At 42.7% G+C, this 14,907-nt stretch overlaps 1 protein-coding gene across 1 annotated transcript in view; it reads left to right on the forward strand.

Annotated features, from left to right (window-relative positions):
- The window catches only part of AFF3 (ALF transcription elongation factor 3), a 383,003-nt gene extending 368,459 nt beyond the window's left edge, over positions 1-14,544 (forward strand). Inside the window, exons 18-23 of the mRNA XM_075057215.1 lie at positions 2,156-2,292; positions 5,459-5,530; positions 7,981-8,074; positions 12,201-12,250; positions 12,391-12,605; positions 13,963-14,544. Of these exons, the coding sequence (XP_074913316.1) occupies positions 2,156-2,292; positions 5,459-5,530; positions 7,981-8,074; positions 12,201-12,250; positions 12,391-12,605; positions 13,963-14,084 (690 nt within the window). The 3' untranslated portion in view covers positions 14,085-14,544. The remainder of the gene's footprint in view (positions 1-2,155; positions 2,293-5,458; positions 5,531-7,980; positions 8,075-12,200; positions 12,251-12,390; positions 12,606-13,962) is intronic.
- The last annotated feature ends 363 nt before the right edge of the window (positions 14,545-14,907 follow it).

A 14,907-nucleotide genomic window follows, 5' to 3' on the forward strand; every position in this document is an offset into this window, starting at 1 on the left:
CTTGGCCCTGGCTTTGACGTGTTAAAAATGCAGCCAGTAAGAAAAGGGGGAATCTGAGGTTATATGGAGCACTAAGGAGGTGCTTGTCTTTCCAAACAAATGGGTGCAACGAAGTACACAGTGCTCCAGGAATGTTCTGCTTAGCCATCTCTCAAGCTTTCTCCAAGGCTACATTTGTCCAGCACTATGAATAAGCTAACACAGTCTTAAAAAACGTTAGGCCTATGGGATGGCAGACACAATATGCAGGATGGAACACTGCATTAATATGGCTGTCTTGGAGGTGGGAGTAGCTGCAGTCCTGCCTTGCTCTGTCAGACAGACACTTTGTTGTTACAGCAGCAGGAAAGAAGAAAGGTAGCTCAGAGTGTCTGTTTCTTCACCTCTTTTTCTCAGCTGTGCAGAATGTAAAAAGGCCAAGGAAGCAGAAGCAGGCCCTTAATTTAGGACACTAACACTGAGTTTTACGCTCTACCTGAGTTTATTAGCACAAATTTCCATGGTTTATTCAGTTCCATATTACTCTAAAGTGAGTCTTAAATCAGAAAATATTGTGGAGAAGTACAAATGGTACATTTTAGTGTGTTGCTTTAAACAGAATGGAAAAGATTACTTAATATGCAAAGGAAATTCTTAGCCTGAAGAGAAATGTTTTTATGGTAGACTCCCAGAAACAGGAGGTGCAAGCATTATTCTCTGCTCTGCCACAAGCTTCCTGCATGAAAGTCACTTAGGCACAGTTTAAATAGCCTCCCATCAGTATTAGGTTATTGAAATATCCTTCACATTCAGCTTCCCTACACAGTGGACCAGCACCTTCCTTACACCTTGTGAATTGCCCTTCGCAGGTACTTCTTCTCCCTCCTTGACTGTGTAGGGATCCTGGAGGAATTGCCATATTGCCAAAGTGCCTCCAGGCACTTTGAATCACCTTACTGGGCTCAATACCTCCTATTTTGGCACTGCAATACCTAACATAGGCACTTAGAGTGAGCAGCCTGAAAATTACTCTAAGTCTCTCTGCTCCTTAGTCCCCCATCTGTGAAATTGGGATAATAGTACTTCCACCCGCACAAGAGTGTCAGGGAGAGAAATATAATAAAAAGTTTGTGAAGTTTGCCGGTATGATCACAATGGGAGTCATATAAGAACCTAAAATAGATTGAAGCCAGTGTGCCATTCCAAAGTTACTATTTAAAACCTTTATCCCTTGGAAAAGAATAAGGTCCATTAACCTTTCACTGTGTGCATCAGATTTCAACCAAATGCATCCAGTCCATTAATGGGCTTTATGTACCGCAGGATTTCTGACTGAAGGAAAGAGAAGTCAGGACAGGAAGGTATTAGTATGATTCATCTCTATCCACACCAAAAATGAAATTCAGAGAGCAGATAAGTATTATGTAAGTGTGCATATATGAACATTATGTCCATATGGACTGTCACTGAGGACATATATGCAAGTATATCTATGTAAGTACACAAACACACACACACACAGAGTCAAAGAAGTACTGAAAATAGAAGAAAAGGGGCAAGGAAGGAGGATGGCAGAAAAATCTGAAGGAGCAGAGCAGGCTCTGAAAGAGGAGGAGGATATAGGCAGAAAATTCCTGACAAGAGGAGAGTGTGGTCAAGCAGTACTGAAAATGGTAGGGAGAAGGAAGACATGAGAACAGAGATGAGACTTTGAGTAAGAGTTAGTAGTCAAAGTATTTAATTTTCATTCTCTTAGTTCAAGCTAATCATTATCTTTCTTTGTTGAATGATGAAAAACTACATTTGCAAAGATGTGTGAAACACTTTTTAATGAAAGCTGGAACAACAAGCCTGATGAGTTTGTGGAATTTCCAGCCCTGGAAGAGCTTTGACAAACATTTGTCAGGAACGTCCTAGGCAGAGTTGATCCTTCTTTGGACACAAGAATGTGGACTAAATAACACTCACAGCCTTTTTCAGCTCTACTTTCTGTATCTTACGATTTTCAGTGATACACACAGTTTGATGGGCTTTAGCTTTCTCATAGGAAAAATTGTAAATCTGAAGGTATACCAACTTGTGTCAAGTTTACAATTCATGCTGAGAAAATCCCATCAAATGTAACCATATCTTGATGATTACACTGTTTCTCTGTGTCCTTATTTTTTCCCTCTAGGTGGAAAAGTTTGGAAAGGCACTGAATTATGCAGAAGCAGCACTATCGTTCATTGAGTGTGGAAATGCAATGGAACAAGGCCCAATGGAATCTAAATCCCCTTATACAATGTATTCGGAAACAGTTGAACTCATCAGGTAGGAAGGGAGGAGTTGACCTCGGGGTCACTCTGTGCAAACATGCTCATCTACATTATCATATAATTCCCTAGATACAGTAAAAGGGGAGAAGTGAGGTTCTCCCAAGTGCCTGGTCAGTGATACATAATGTATAAGTATTATCTGTGATTTCTATGGAAATTAAATCAGGAAATTGCGTAGAATGGAAAAAAAAAAAAAAAAAACAACCACCAAAGCTTTTCATATTACTTGAGTTGCAAATTTCTTCAAGAGTTTCATTATATAAGTCCCATGCTACTCAAAAGAGAAAAATAATAATACATAATACCAAAACATTCTCATGGAGTGGTAGTTTGCAAAATGTTGCAACATGTTTAAGACTGCAGTTTAAAGGTTACCTGAAAGAAGATGTGAACAGTGATAGAAAAATGGACACTCAAGGTCCATTTGTTGTGTATGCTCCTACTGTAGCCAGCGGACTCCCAAAAGCAGTCCAGCTCACACTAAATCTACCTCTACATTTAGTCACCTTCATGGCTCTCCAAACAGGACAGTCTAGAATTCAGTCCTACCCGTAGTCCCTGTATTGGTTTTATGTGGCAATGTTTTGGTAGCGGGGGGGGTTACAGGGGTGGCTTCTGTAAGAAGCTGCTGGAAGCTTCCCCTGTGTTCGAGAGAGAGCGAGCACATACCAGTCGGCTCTGAGACGGACCCGCCGCCGGCCAAGGCCGAGCCAATCAGTGATAGTGGTAACGTCTCTGTGATAACATTTTTAAGAAGGAAAAAAAAGTTGGGAGAGTGAGAAACAGCCGCTGGAGAGAGGAGTGAGAACATGTAAGAGAAACAAGCCTGCGGACACCAAGGTCAGTGCAGAAGGAGGGGGAGGAGATGCTCCAGGCGCCGGAGCGAAGATTCCCCTGCAGCCCATGGGGAAGACCCTGGTGAGGCAGGCTGTCCCCCTGCAGTCCAGGGAGGTCCACGGTGGAGCAGATCTCCACCTGCAGCCCGTGGAGGACCCCACACCGGAGCAGGTGGGTTCCCGAAGGAGGCTGTGACCCCGTGGGAACCCCGCGCTGGAGCAGGTTCCTGGCAGGACCTGCGGATCTGCGGAGAGAGGAGCCCATGGAGCAGGTTTTCTGGCAGGGCTTGTGACCCCGTGGGGGACCCACGCTGGAGCAGTGTGCTCCTGAAGGACTGCACACCGTGGAGAGGACCCATGCTGGAGCAGTTCATGAAGAACTGCAGCCCGTGGGAATGGCCCATGTTGGAGACGTTCGTGGAGGACTGACACCGTGGGTGGGACCCCACGCTGGAGCGGGGGAAGAGTGTGATCAGCCCTCACCCTGAGGAGGTGAAGCGGCCGAAAATAACGTGTGATGACCGTAAACCCCATCCCTGTCCCCCTTGTGCCGCTGGGGGGGCTTAGTGGAGAAATCCGGGAGTGAAGTTGTGCCCGGGAAGAAGGGAGGGGTGGTGGGAAGGTGTTCTGAGATTTCGTTTTATTTCTCATTACCTTACTCTGGCTGATTTGTAATAAATTGAGCTAATTTTCCCTAAGCTGAGTCTGTTTTGCCCGTGACGGTAATTAGTGAATGATCTCTCCTGTCCTTATCTCGACCCGCAAGTTTTTGTTATATTTTTCTCTCCCCTGTCCAGCTGAGGATGGGGGAGTGATAGAACGGCTTTGGTGGGCACCTGGCGTTCAGCCAGGGTCAACCCATCACAGTCCCTATGAAGAAAGTTTGTCTCTTAAGTCCTTTTCCCTGTTATAATTGGTACTAGTAGTTAAGATTATTGACAGTGTCAGTGGAGAAAACAAAGGTCAAAATCATCCCAGCAGCTGAGTGACTCTCTCCACAAGAGAGCAAACCCAGCCATGCTAGTGGAGAAAGCTGCACTGTCAGTGACCATGGCATCATGCCTCAGGACAGCCAACCGCACAGCTCTCATCAGGACTAAGTTCTTAGGAAGTAAAACATTTTAATTTTTAATCATATCCATAATGAAGCAAAGCTTCTAAAACAATTGCATTCTTTTGGATTTAGTGTTGATGTGAAGATTTTCTCGCATGTTAACAATTCCACTGGCATTTTATTCCACTTAGGGCTGTCTTATGCATTTCAGTGGATTGAGGCCAGCTTTCTAACTGGAAGGTTATTAAACAAAATCAAGAATTTTTTTCAGTAAGAAAACAGTACATCCCATCTCTGCAATTCTTCCCTTCTTTTTTTGAAAAGGCAGAAAGCTCTTTCTTTGTCTTCCCTATCTTTTCTCATGATAGCAAATATATGGTCCTGACTCTGGAAATGAATTTTGCTTGCAGATCCATAGCTTTCAATAATGTGTGTAGCTGTGGTTGTGTTGTAGTGTGAATTGCTGTTGATCTCACTTGCTGCAGCTCAGAAAAATAAGTGGTTTGCTAGGTATGGCTGTTGAAACAACATGTTCATACTGAATCTTTGCACAGATATCAGGATTAAAGTTTGAAAGCAAAGATAAGAAGAAACACAAGCAGCTAATTATGGGGAACAGGTATTTTTCTGGAAGCGAGCCCAGAAGTGCTGTGTGTTGTCCTAACCTTGTCCATTGTTCAGGTATTCAGCTGGAAGCTGAGATTTCCAGAAACTAATTTGTGATTGCATAGCACATACACTCTTGAAACAGCAGTGCTACCTCTGTGGATGTTTAATATTTATAGAATTTGAATGTAATGTCATATGAGCAAAAATAGCTCTGAGCCACATGTTCCCCCTCTGCTGTGCTCTGCTTGGAGGAGCAAATCTGGGTAGACATGCTCAGAACTGGCAGGGTGAGGGCAGCACCAGCTTCAAGGCAGGCTGTCTGCCTTCAACTGCTGTGAAAACCTTTCTGCATGAACTCTGTGTAACTGGGTCTCCACAGCAGCAGAGGTTATTTCGGTAGGACAGCATCACCTTGCCAGCTGGGCTCCCCTCTGGACTGACGGATGTTCAGGGAAGTTACTGCTGTTTAAAGAGTGCAAGGAGGCACTGCTAATGGCAAAACAGCTCTGAAACACAACCAGAAAAAGCACATTGTATGTCTGGTAACTTGAGCAAATATCTATAAGGGGGCAGATCAAATAACATCGGCCAGCTTGGCTGTCTGACCAGTAATATAAAGCTGTCTCAGTTAACTCACATTGGCCTTTTTCCTTTTGTTTAAGGTACGCAGTGAGACTAAAAACCCACTCAGGCCCCAATGCCACGCCAGAAGACAAACAGCTGGCAGCATTATGGTTAGTAGATCAAGATTTCCTCAGAAGGCTTCTTTTCTGCAGTGAGACAGTTCTTAATCAGATGTTGGACGCAGCTAGGTAGGATTATATTGTCTATTGAAATTAAGAGAATTCTTTCTGCTCCGTGAAGGTCCAGCCCTTGTATCACTGTACCAGGTCTGCATTCTGTCTCTGTAAATAAGCAATTCATACCTATTGACTGTGACAGGTCAGCTATGGTATGTCAGCATAATTAATTTTTAAATGCCTGATGGTTTGTTGTTTTTATGAGTGATGTACTTTTGTACCAATAGCTCAGTAATTTCTTTTGAGGCTGACATTTTAGGCTCGATAATCATAAATTATATTTATATTATATGGAGGGAGATACAGTGATGGTGGTAATTAAGCCTCTTGGATTGCCTTCTAAATTGAGATTTCTAGACATATATGCATGCACCTTAGATTCTATAGGATGGTTGCCGATTGCTAGTAAAATACTAAAAAGTTATTAAAATCTAATTTTAATTAATATCTATGTAGTTAATACATAAAATACCTATTACATGGTTACTGATTCTCAGTAAGTGGACATTTACAATCAGCAAGTGTGTTTTTAACATCTATTAACCATCTGTTAAAAACCCAAATTAAATGCATCTTTAGCCTCCATAAATAAGGAGTCCTAATTAAGCATTTGTACGAAAAAGAACAAAATATTCAGAGCTGCAATTATTTTTTTTTTAAATGCCCTTTCTTTGTCACTGCTTTGCTGTGCCTTCGGGAGGAGCCCAGAATGCATTCACGGCAATTGCTTTAAAAACCCTTAGGTGGGAAAACAACTAAAGAACGGTTTAAAAAAAAAAAAAGAAAAAGAAAAAAAAGAAAAAGCAATATTATGAAGGGTTGCTTAGAACTGCCGGAGCGCTTCGGCGTGTGCAGAACCGCATCCAAATTCACAGAGCCGCTGCATCTGTTCCAGCAGAAAGGTCAGAGCGAGGGAAAGCAGCCGGTGCCTTCTCTGGGCCATGAATAGCAATCTTAACTCACCGTCTGCCAGCCAGCAGATGAGCTGACACCATTTGCATATGTGCTGTACCTGTGAAGGTGACAGAGTGAGAGTGATGGTGGCTGCGAGGCCACCGCGTCCCCCGGCTGCTCCCCGCGCCCGCCGGGCAGGCTGCCAGCCCACCGGCCCGCCCGGCTCCCCTTCTCCTAAGGAGAGGCTGTCCTCCAGCGGCCACAGGCAGAAATTCACCTTGCTGCTTTCAGGACGCGACAAGGGCTGAGAAAGCCTGGCTGGGGTTGGGGGTTTTTTTTCCCCCAAGAGCAATTTGTTCATTCGAAGGGTTTGCTGGGGTTTGGGCAGCTCCTGGGTGCGGGGAGATGGGGAGAGCTCTGCGCTTCCAAACTCAAGTCGCCTTCTGGTGCTTCGGCTTGGCTCCGAGACTAAAAACTGCTTTTAAAAATAAGGCCTCTGCTGCCAAAGGAGAAGTAAAACACACCAGATTTTTGCTTCCAAAGCTGTGTCACCGAGGGGCAATCCCACACTTGCCAATCCAAAAGCTTGCTGGGAAAAGGTGGTGGCGAGCCCTTATTCAGAAAATAGACCAGTGCACCTAAAGCCGATAGCGAAGAAAAGAGTTTGTGCGTCCTGAATGCAGATTATCAGTTATTGTGATGTATAATTATAGTTAATAGCTATTACTTTCATTTAATTACATAGCATTAAAGGTGTGCAGCACTCTGCAGACTAACAAGGAGCACAAGGGCAGACAGTTCCACTATAGTACATCGAGTTTTTCAGCCCGCTCCTGGTTTCCTCTGGGCAACAAATCAGGCAGGTGGCCTAGGAATAGCCTCCAGGCTCCAACGCAATCTCTGTTCTGCTTTCCCACAGAGGAGCTTGGCCAGTGAAATCTGGGCAGGTCCAATGTTTCCCTGTTTCCCAGCTATCTCCAGCTGCTGGAAGAGAGACCACTGGGTGTACACAAAATACACCCATTATAACTCTAGTTCATTATACAGGCTCCGGGCTCTTGTAATAAAGGCCCAGGATGAGATACACCAAAAGGCTGCCTTTGCATTTACAAAAAGGAATAAAAAAAATTAAAAAATGCATATGTTGAGTTCCAGGCCTGTAATGACCTTTTCACAGAGAGGACTTTGGTCAAGTGTGCAGACTTCAAGTCAGAGCCAAGGCCTGGGAACCCAACCCTGCAAACCCTTCTGAGTATGGTTAGTTTAGTACCTCACTGGTAGCATTTGCCAGTGTGACCTGTCCTGGCTGCAATACCTAGTCTTGCTCATGAATCCATGGCAAAATGTGAAGTACTGTGAACAAATGGTGATGAAAACCATAAGCAAGGTACTGTCAGCATTCCACTGTGTTAGTTTGAGAATTTAAGCTAATTAATTGGGATTTCTGTTCAGGGGGCACACTTTACCTTCTGCTCTCCCTTTTGTTCCAGTTACCGCTGCCTGGCCCTTCTGTACTGGAGGATGTTCCGACTCAAGAGAGACCATGCAGTCAAGTATTCGAAAGCGCTTATTGAGTATTTCAAGGTGCATTCTTTATGACATGTTTTTAAATTGGTGTGTCATTATGGGAAATACAGCATCTTACTAAAAAAGTAGCTGTGCTAGGCTTAGTTCTTCCCCTATGAAGCCAGTAGAGTTTTACCATAGAATCGCATGGCAACACCTGATGTCTAGTCAGTTCTAGAATTGAGTCAGTTCTGTGTTCATGAGGGCCTCTCTTTGCAAAATACACACTGTGTCTCTTCATGAAGGATGAGAAATTTATTGTATTAACAAGCAGGTACTTTCAGATCATTCTTGGTCGATTGTCTAGTGCTATGCAGCTCTGTTGTGAATAGGTTTTGCAGATTTTGCTCTAAGAATCCCCTCCAGGCTTCCACAACCCACCAGACTACCTGTGAGTTGGAGACTTTGATCTAGATCAGTCCTCAACTGCAGGGCTTCCACTTAGCACCATCACTAGGTAGGACAGTGCAGTGGGACATGTTCTTACCCAAGGAACTGGCAACCAGCCCACACTGACTTCAGCGGGAGTTGTATGAAAGCATCAGAGGGCAACGAAACCGCCTGCCATGTACTTGGCACGGCACTGCTGGCTCCCCCTTCCTGCTTTGCTTTGCCTGCTACTGCTTCCATTTTCCACTCTCTGCCAGGTCCAAACCTTGGTTATTTTGAATAAGACAGGAAGTCATTCAAAGTATGTTAATATATTTTACATGACAGGCAACCTTTCTCTGGAAAGTATCTCAAGACCAAAACCTTCCAGGTGGAGCTCACCTAGCAGTCAGTCCATCCAGCATTTGATCTAACACAAAATTAGCCTTTATCTTTCTAATTAAAAAAAATACTATGAATATACAAGTGCTTTAAGACAAGCTGCTTTGCGGGACTTGTCTTTGAACACAGGACTCAGCTGTTAGGGGTTTTTTTGCAGAGGGAGGTACCTTGAAATGAAAAACATCCATCCTTTGACATTTTGTTAATAAAAAAATTCAAATACAAGCACGAATGCTCATGACCAGATTCTGAACATATGAAGACAGTGAAGGAAATTGACAGATCTGTTATTGTCAAACTGAAATTGAAGTCACTGTAATTGCTTCTAAAAATTTAGCAATATATAATTCAACATGTTGTTTCTCTAACAAAGACTTGATTTCAGGGGAAAGAAATATGTGCCTGTTACAGTACTTTATTTTTCTTTACCAGTTCAGAGAATACCTGCATTAAGAACAGGATGGTCAGGCTCTCAACCATGTAAAATGTCTCCTACTAGCAGACAGAAACTGTTTCACAGCAAACATAAAATGGACTTATACTCTGCTATAGCCAAGATGAGCTTGTTTTTTTGCAGAGCTCCTGCTGATATAATGATAGCGTAGTTTCACATTAGAAAGTATTCTCACCTTTGAAAGTAAAAATGGAAAAAAATCCATTTGCTGTAATTTTCAGTGGAAAACAAGCCAATTCTCCACTCATTTCATATTTGGTATCTAAAAGCTTTCAAAACCAAGTGACGTGAAATGCTGACTGCATTAAGAACTTCCACATATATTATCAATCAATGAAAGATTTTAAACCTTGTCACACACATTTGCAGGGAAAATTAGACACACTTTTCTTTTAGAAAAGAAAAAATGATTATTTAAATCTCCTTTTAAGCATTTTATTTCCATTATAAAAAAAAATTAATGCAGCAGAGAATTAAAAAGAAGCCACAGATATTCAGGGACGAGACACATTTGAGAGCATAAAGAAACCAGAGTAATGAGTAGCAGTAAGCAAAGTGGGATAAGAGATGGTCCCTTACAATATTACACTCTTTAGAATCCTTACCCCCACCTTTCTGGTGCAGAAGTGAGAGGAAGCTGGAGTAATATACCTAAAACATGAGAAAAAAGGTGTGGGAAGTGGTACAGTAAGGCAGAGGCTGGTTACATTTACAGCAGAAGTATCCTTGACTCCACTTGGATTTTCATATTTTCCTGCCTCCAACTCTGTAAGTAAATAATGTGTACTCAGTTTCCATTACACTAGAAAGATGAAGGCCAGTAATTCTGAGACAGATCAGAAACGAAAAGGAAAAAAAAAAGAAAAAAAGAAACTATTCTGTAAGAGGAACAAATGCTGAGGATTCACAGGTTGGTTCTATTTAGGATGGTAAATGAGAACTTTTCGGTTTTTTCCTTTCACACCTTAGCCCTTCCTGCCAAAAAAAAAAGAAAACCCATCGAAGGAAGAGCCCCCTGTGGGACACTCCAAAGTTTAGTTTTCATACCACTTACATGGGATGTAGTATCAGTATCAAAATGCAGGAAGAATGCCAGGGCACACACAGCACTGATGTGATCACTGCTAAAATACAGCCAGTTTTGGTGTGCACATGAAAGATGTGGGAACACAAGAGGAAGTTCAGAGGACACATCAAAACTGAGAAAACAAACTTTTTGAAGAGAGGCTCAGGACATGTGCCCAGCTTACTGCAGAACAGGTTAAGAGAGGATGTGATCATTGTGTATATGGAAACAGAGCTGATAATACCAGGAGACATGCAGTTTTGCTGGCATTGGACCAACAAAATCCAAAAGCTAGCACTGAAGTTCAGAAAATTAAATCTTGAAACCCTGAAACAGAATCTGTTTTTCTAACCATGAGGCCTGCTAGGCCTCATTAGAACAGGACACAGGAGAACAAGGAGGATAAATAGTGTCTTAAGATTTCTATATGACTGGCTATCCTTCTTAAAAAGAATAAAATAAAATAAATTTTAAAAGTAATTTATCTTCTGCTAAAAGTTCCATGATTGGTGGAAAGGGAAACTGCAGACTGAGTGTCCTGGGGAATTACTGGCCTTGAAATCTGTGAAGCTCCAAAGCCTCTTGTTAATCACTTTTCCTTCCTAAGCCATGGGACGCCAAGAGTTTTTGTACTGCTGTTAATGCTTGTAACTCCTGCAGCTTGCAACACCTGCAGCCTTGCATTTAAACAATATCCATAAACAGATCTCGAGCTGCAGGACTTCACTTGGTCTCCTGTGGTTGTCAAGAAGGGAAGGTTGTTCTCCAGCACACAATTATCTGTGTGTATGGTTTCAGGGGAAAGTACAAGGAGGCCACTTTGCTCTGAAGAGTCAGAGACTGGCCATTGCTGAATATGAGGCTGCGGATGGGTTGGACTACAAAAGTTTTGGTTTAGACTTCTGGTTTCTACATCCTTCTTTCTCACAGGCCCAGGATTAAATCAGTCACTGCATTTGGGAAAGGGGAGAAGTTTTTCCACAGGTCAAATGGGCAGGAACATGCCAGTAAATTCTCACCAGCTCTTGCAGATTAACTACTAGAATCATTTTAGCTATTCAGTTTCTATTATTGCAGACACCTGAATTTCTCCTGCTCTGTAAACATAGTGCTTGTACAAGGTAGTCTCTCCTCAAGCAATAAAATTCTTTAGCCTAAGCACAGTATGTATACCAGTGAGGGTCTTAATGACTGCAGGTATACAAGAGATCACACTAAATGATCTAATGTCCCTTTTGGGGACAGTCTGGGTAACCCTTCAGCTAGAACAACCACCAGTGTACAAGGGCAGTCTCTCTGACCCTGTGAATGCTGCCGTATTCAGACCAAGGAGAACAGCTCCAAGAGGAGCAATCATGAACGACATTCTTCAGCCTGGTGGTTAAAACACCCATCTGAGCTGAGGGAGCCTCCTGTTCACATCCCTGTGGTCAGCCAGGCTGAGCAGACTTGCACAGTCTTGCAGGTCCTAGGGGAAAGACATTTGTCTTCGGGGGCAGGAGGAAATCTTTCTAGTTTCCTCTATCACAGGAAATTCCAGCCTAAACCTCACAAAGAGTCCTAGCAGCACTTTCTTCTGAACTCCCAGGATTTCTGTGAAAAGTTTCCGTTTCAACTAACAGGTTTTCCTAATCTGCCCCCATCCCCAATAGACTGTGATTTGGGTCTGTGCTGCAGCACTGCTTCATCACAACACCAAACTAGGCTGAGTGGGTTTATTGCATCAGGAGACTTGAATAGTTCTATCTGCGCAATTTTTTCTTTACATTTCTTTACTTTTATACTGCTTAATGTTCTTCATTTCATAGTCTTATATAAATTATAGGCATTGTGAATTATTTTTTCCTTTACAGAATTCATCAAAAGCTGCCCAGAACCCATCTCCTTGGGGTGCCAGTGGAAAGTAAGTCATACAGAAACTTACATTATTGGCAGTCAGATTGGCAGTCAGAAATTATATTTTCTTAGCTGCATTATGTTCTGATACTCTCATGGTTTTAATCCCAACACCTTTTAAGTAACTGTATTAACATCTGTTTCCAGGAGCACAGGAACTCCATCACCAATGTCCCCTAGCCCTTCTCCAGTCAGCTCTGTAGGATCCCAGGGGAGCACAGGGGCCCCTTCCCCATCTCCTATCATCAGCATCCCGCAGCGCATTCATCAGATGGCCGCCAACCACGTCAGCATCACCAACAGCATCCTGCATAGCTATGACTACTGGGAGATGGCTGACAACCTGGCCAAGGAAAACAGAGGTGAGTGAGTCAAGGCAATGGACTATTCGAGAAGACTGTCACGTGATTTTGATCAGGGAAATAACTATTTTGATAGGAATCCTGTCTGCAAAGTAGGACTGCAGAGGTGATTTTTTTTCTTCAGTCTGCTCCTAGTCTGTTCCAAAACGGCCCCAAAAGACAATTTTGATAGCTGTCTCGCTCAGAAGCATGTAACTTTTTTCTTTGTTTGGCTGGTCAGGACTGATGACAGAGAGGTCACAGACATAGCTGTGGGTACCATTCAGTGCCATCTGTGTCATTCTGGAGAGAAAGGTTTGTGGGAGGTCAGGCAGCTTCCTGCCCCCCAAAGTTGTGGAGCTGGATGGGATGTGTTTAGCCAGACCATGTCAAAAAGCAGGAGCACACTTCCCTTCTGCAGAAGGAATAACATACCCCTAGCCCTTTCCCCACCCGAGCAGACACAGATGGGAATGAGGTACCTTGCTCCACCTTCAGAGCAAACTTCTATCAGCTGAACTGGTTTCCATGAGCAAGTGCCTCAGCACTTGACTTGATAGTAAAGTATTCCTTGGTTTTCAAGCTAATTTATGTATTTACGGCAGGGGCATGGGCAGGATTCAAATCAAAATGGGGACACCTAAGTGTAGGTGTGCGTATATGAGTTGAGGGGCTAATCTCCCATTGCAGTTGATGGAGCTTTGTTCAATACAAACAGCAGAGTTCAGAGAGCTGTTCAGTTCATCCTGAAGGGGAGACAGGAATACAATTCAATTGCCTAACCATAGCTGCCAAATGCCATCCTTACCTACACTGCCACTCCAGAAGTCTCTTGTACGTCCTGTGTTAGATCTGCCATGCCAGGCTATATGTATCAACTGCCTTTTGAGAGCACCTCAAATGGGCACTACATGCCTCCAAGCAGGCAACTGAATTAAGTCCCTAGTGGCTAGTTAGCCAAATTACTCCGTAGGCTGGGTTGACCATGTTGTACAGGCCTCTATTTCTCTGTCATAGTAGCTTAAATATCTAGCATATGTACAGATAGACACTTGTGTGTAGACTTTTTGATGCAGTTGTCCTTAATCTCAAAATAAATCTTGCCCAGCATCTGTTTTCTTTATCAAGACTCAATGGAAATTAATGAAAAGCAAAGCCAAAGAACTCACTGTTTTGTTCTTTAAAAAGAAAATTGTTGTGCATCAGCCTGTAACATCATGAACCACAGGGCTTTAAAATTAATCTCACCAGCACTAAACTTTCATTCCCATGAAATGTTCAGCTTGACTCAATTTGCAAGAGAATAAAATCTATTAAAGGGTGACAAGTAGCAAATACAGCTTCACTCTTCTGATGCTGAATCTTTTTTTCCCTGTAGATTTTTTTAACGACTTGGACGCATTGATGGGACCTATCACCTTGCACAGCAGTATGGAGCATTTAGTTCAGTACACTCAACAAGGACTTCACTGGGTGCGGAATAGCGCTCACTTGTCATAATGACTGTGTGCCATTCACATGGACAGTATACCTTCCATGGATAATTCAGTTATTCTGGACACTGTGCTACAGAAATAGTCAACCACAGCATTGATCCAAACAAAGGTGAATATTTCTTCAACATTGAGCAAAATTTTTCTGAGTGTAGACATGTGCATATGTACAATATACAATGATGTCTCTTCAGAATGAATTGTTCTGTACCACTCTCCAAACATCTTCACACACTAGAAATACTAGAAAGAACTGATCTTAATGCACAAAACATACCCTTTCTATTCTTGTGCTGAAAAACTCAGAAACCAAAATCTCATGGGCTGATTGAACGAAGTGCAATAAGCACAGATCCCTGTTCAGGAAAGCTCTCAATAGATTCTTAACTTTAAGCTTGTACTGAAATCCCATTGATTTCAGCAGAGCTTAAGCACATACACAAGGGCTTTCCTGGACTGGAATGAATGAGGGCAAATCATAGACATGAAGAGCTTTTACTGCGAGCATGGACACGCCACAGAAGTTTCAAAATTAATGTGCCATCTACCTGTTACTTCCCCACTGGGGCACACAGAGGAGTTGTGTAGTCCACAACAAGTTGGAGAAAGACGGCATTCCTTCATGTGTAATAAGTTTCAACAAATTGCGTGCATTTGTTTATCTCCTGTCTTTTTAAATAACTTTAGCTTTTGTTCAGCTCCTCACCAACAGTATAACCTACCAGTATCAAGCAAAAAGCCTGAAAACACATATGCTGATAGCAAGAACTTAAAGGAGATGGTCGAAAATTGCATTCTGTTACTGACGCTAAAGAGATAAATGAAAAAAT

Source organism: Buteo buteo, chromosome 25, assembly GCF_964188355.1.
Source record: "Buteo buteo chromosome 25, bButBut1.hap1.1, whole genome shotgun sequence".
In the NCBI taxonomy this organism is placed as follows: Eukaryota; Metazoa; Chordata; class Aves; order Accipitriformes; family Accipitridae; genus Buteo; species Buteo buteo.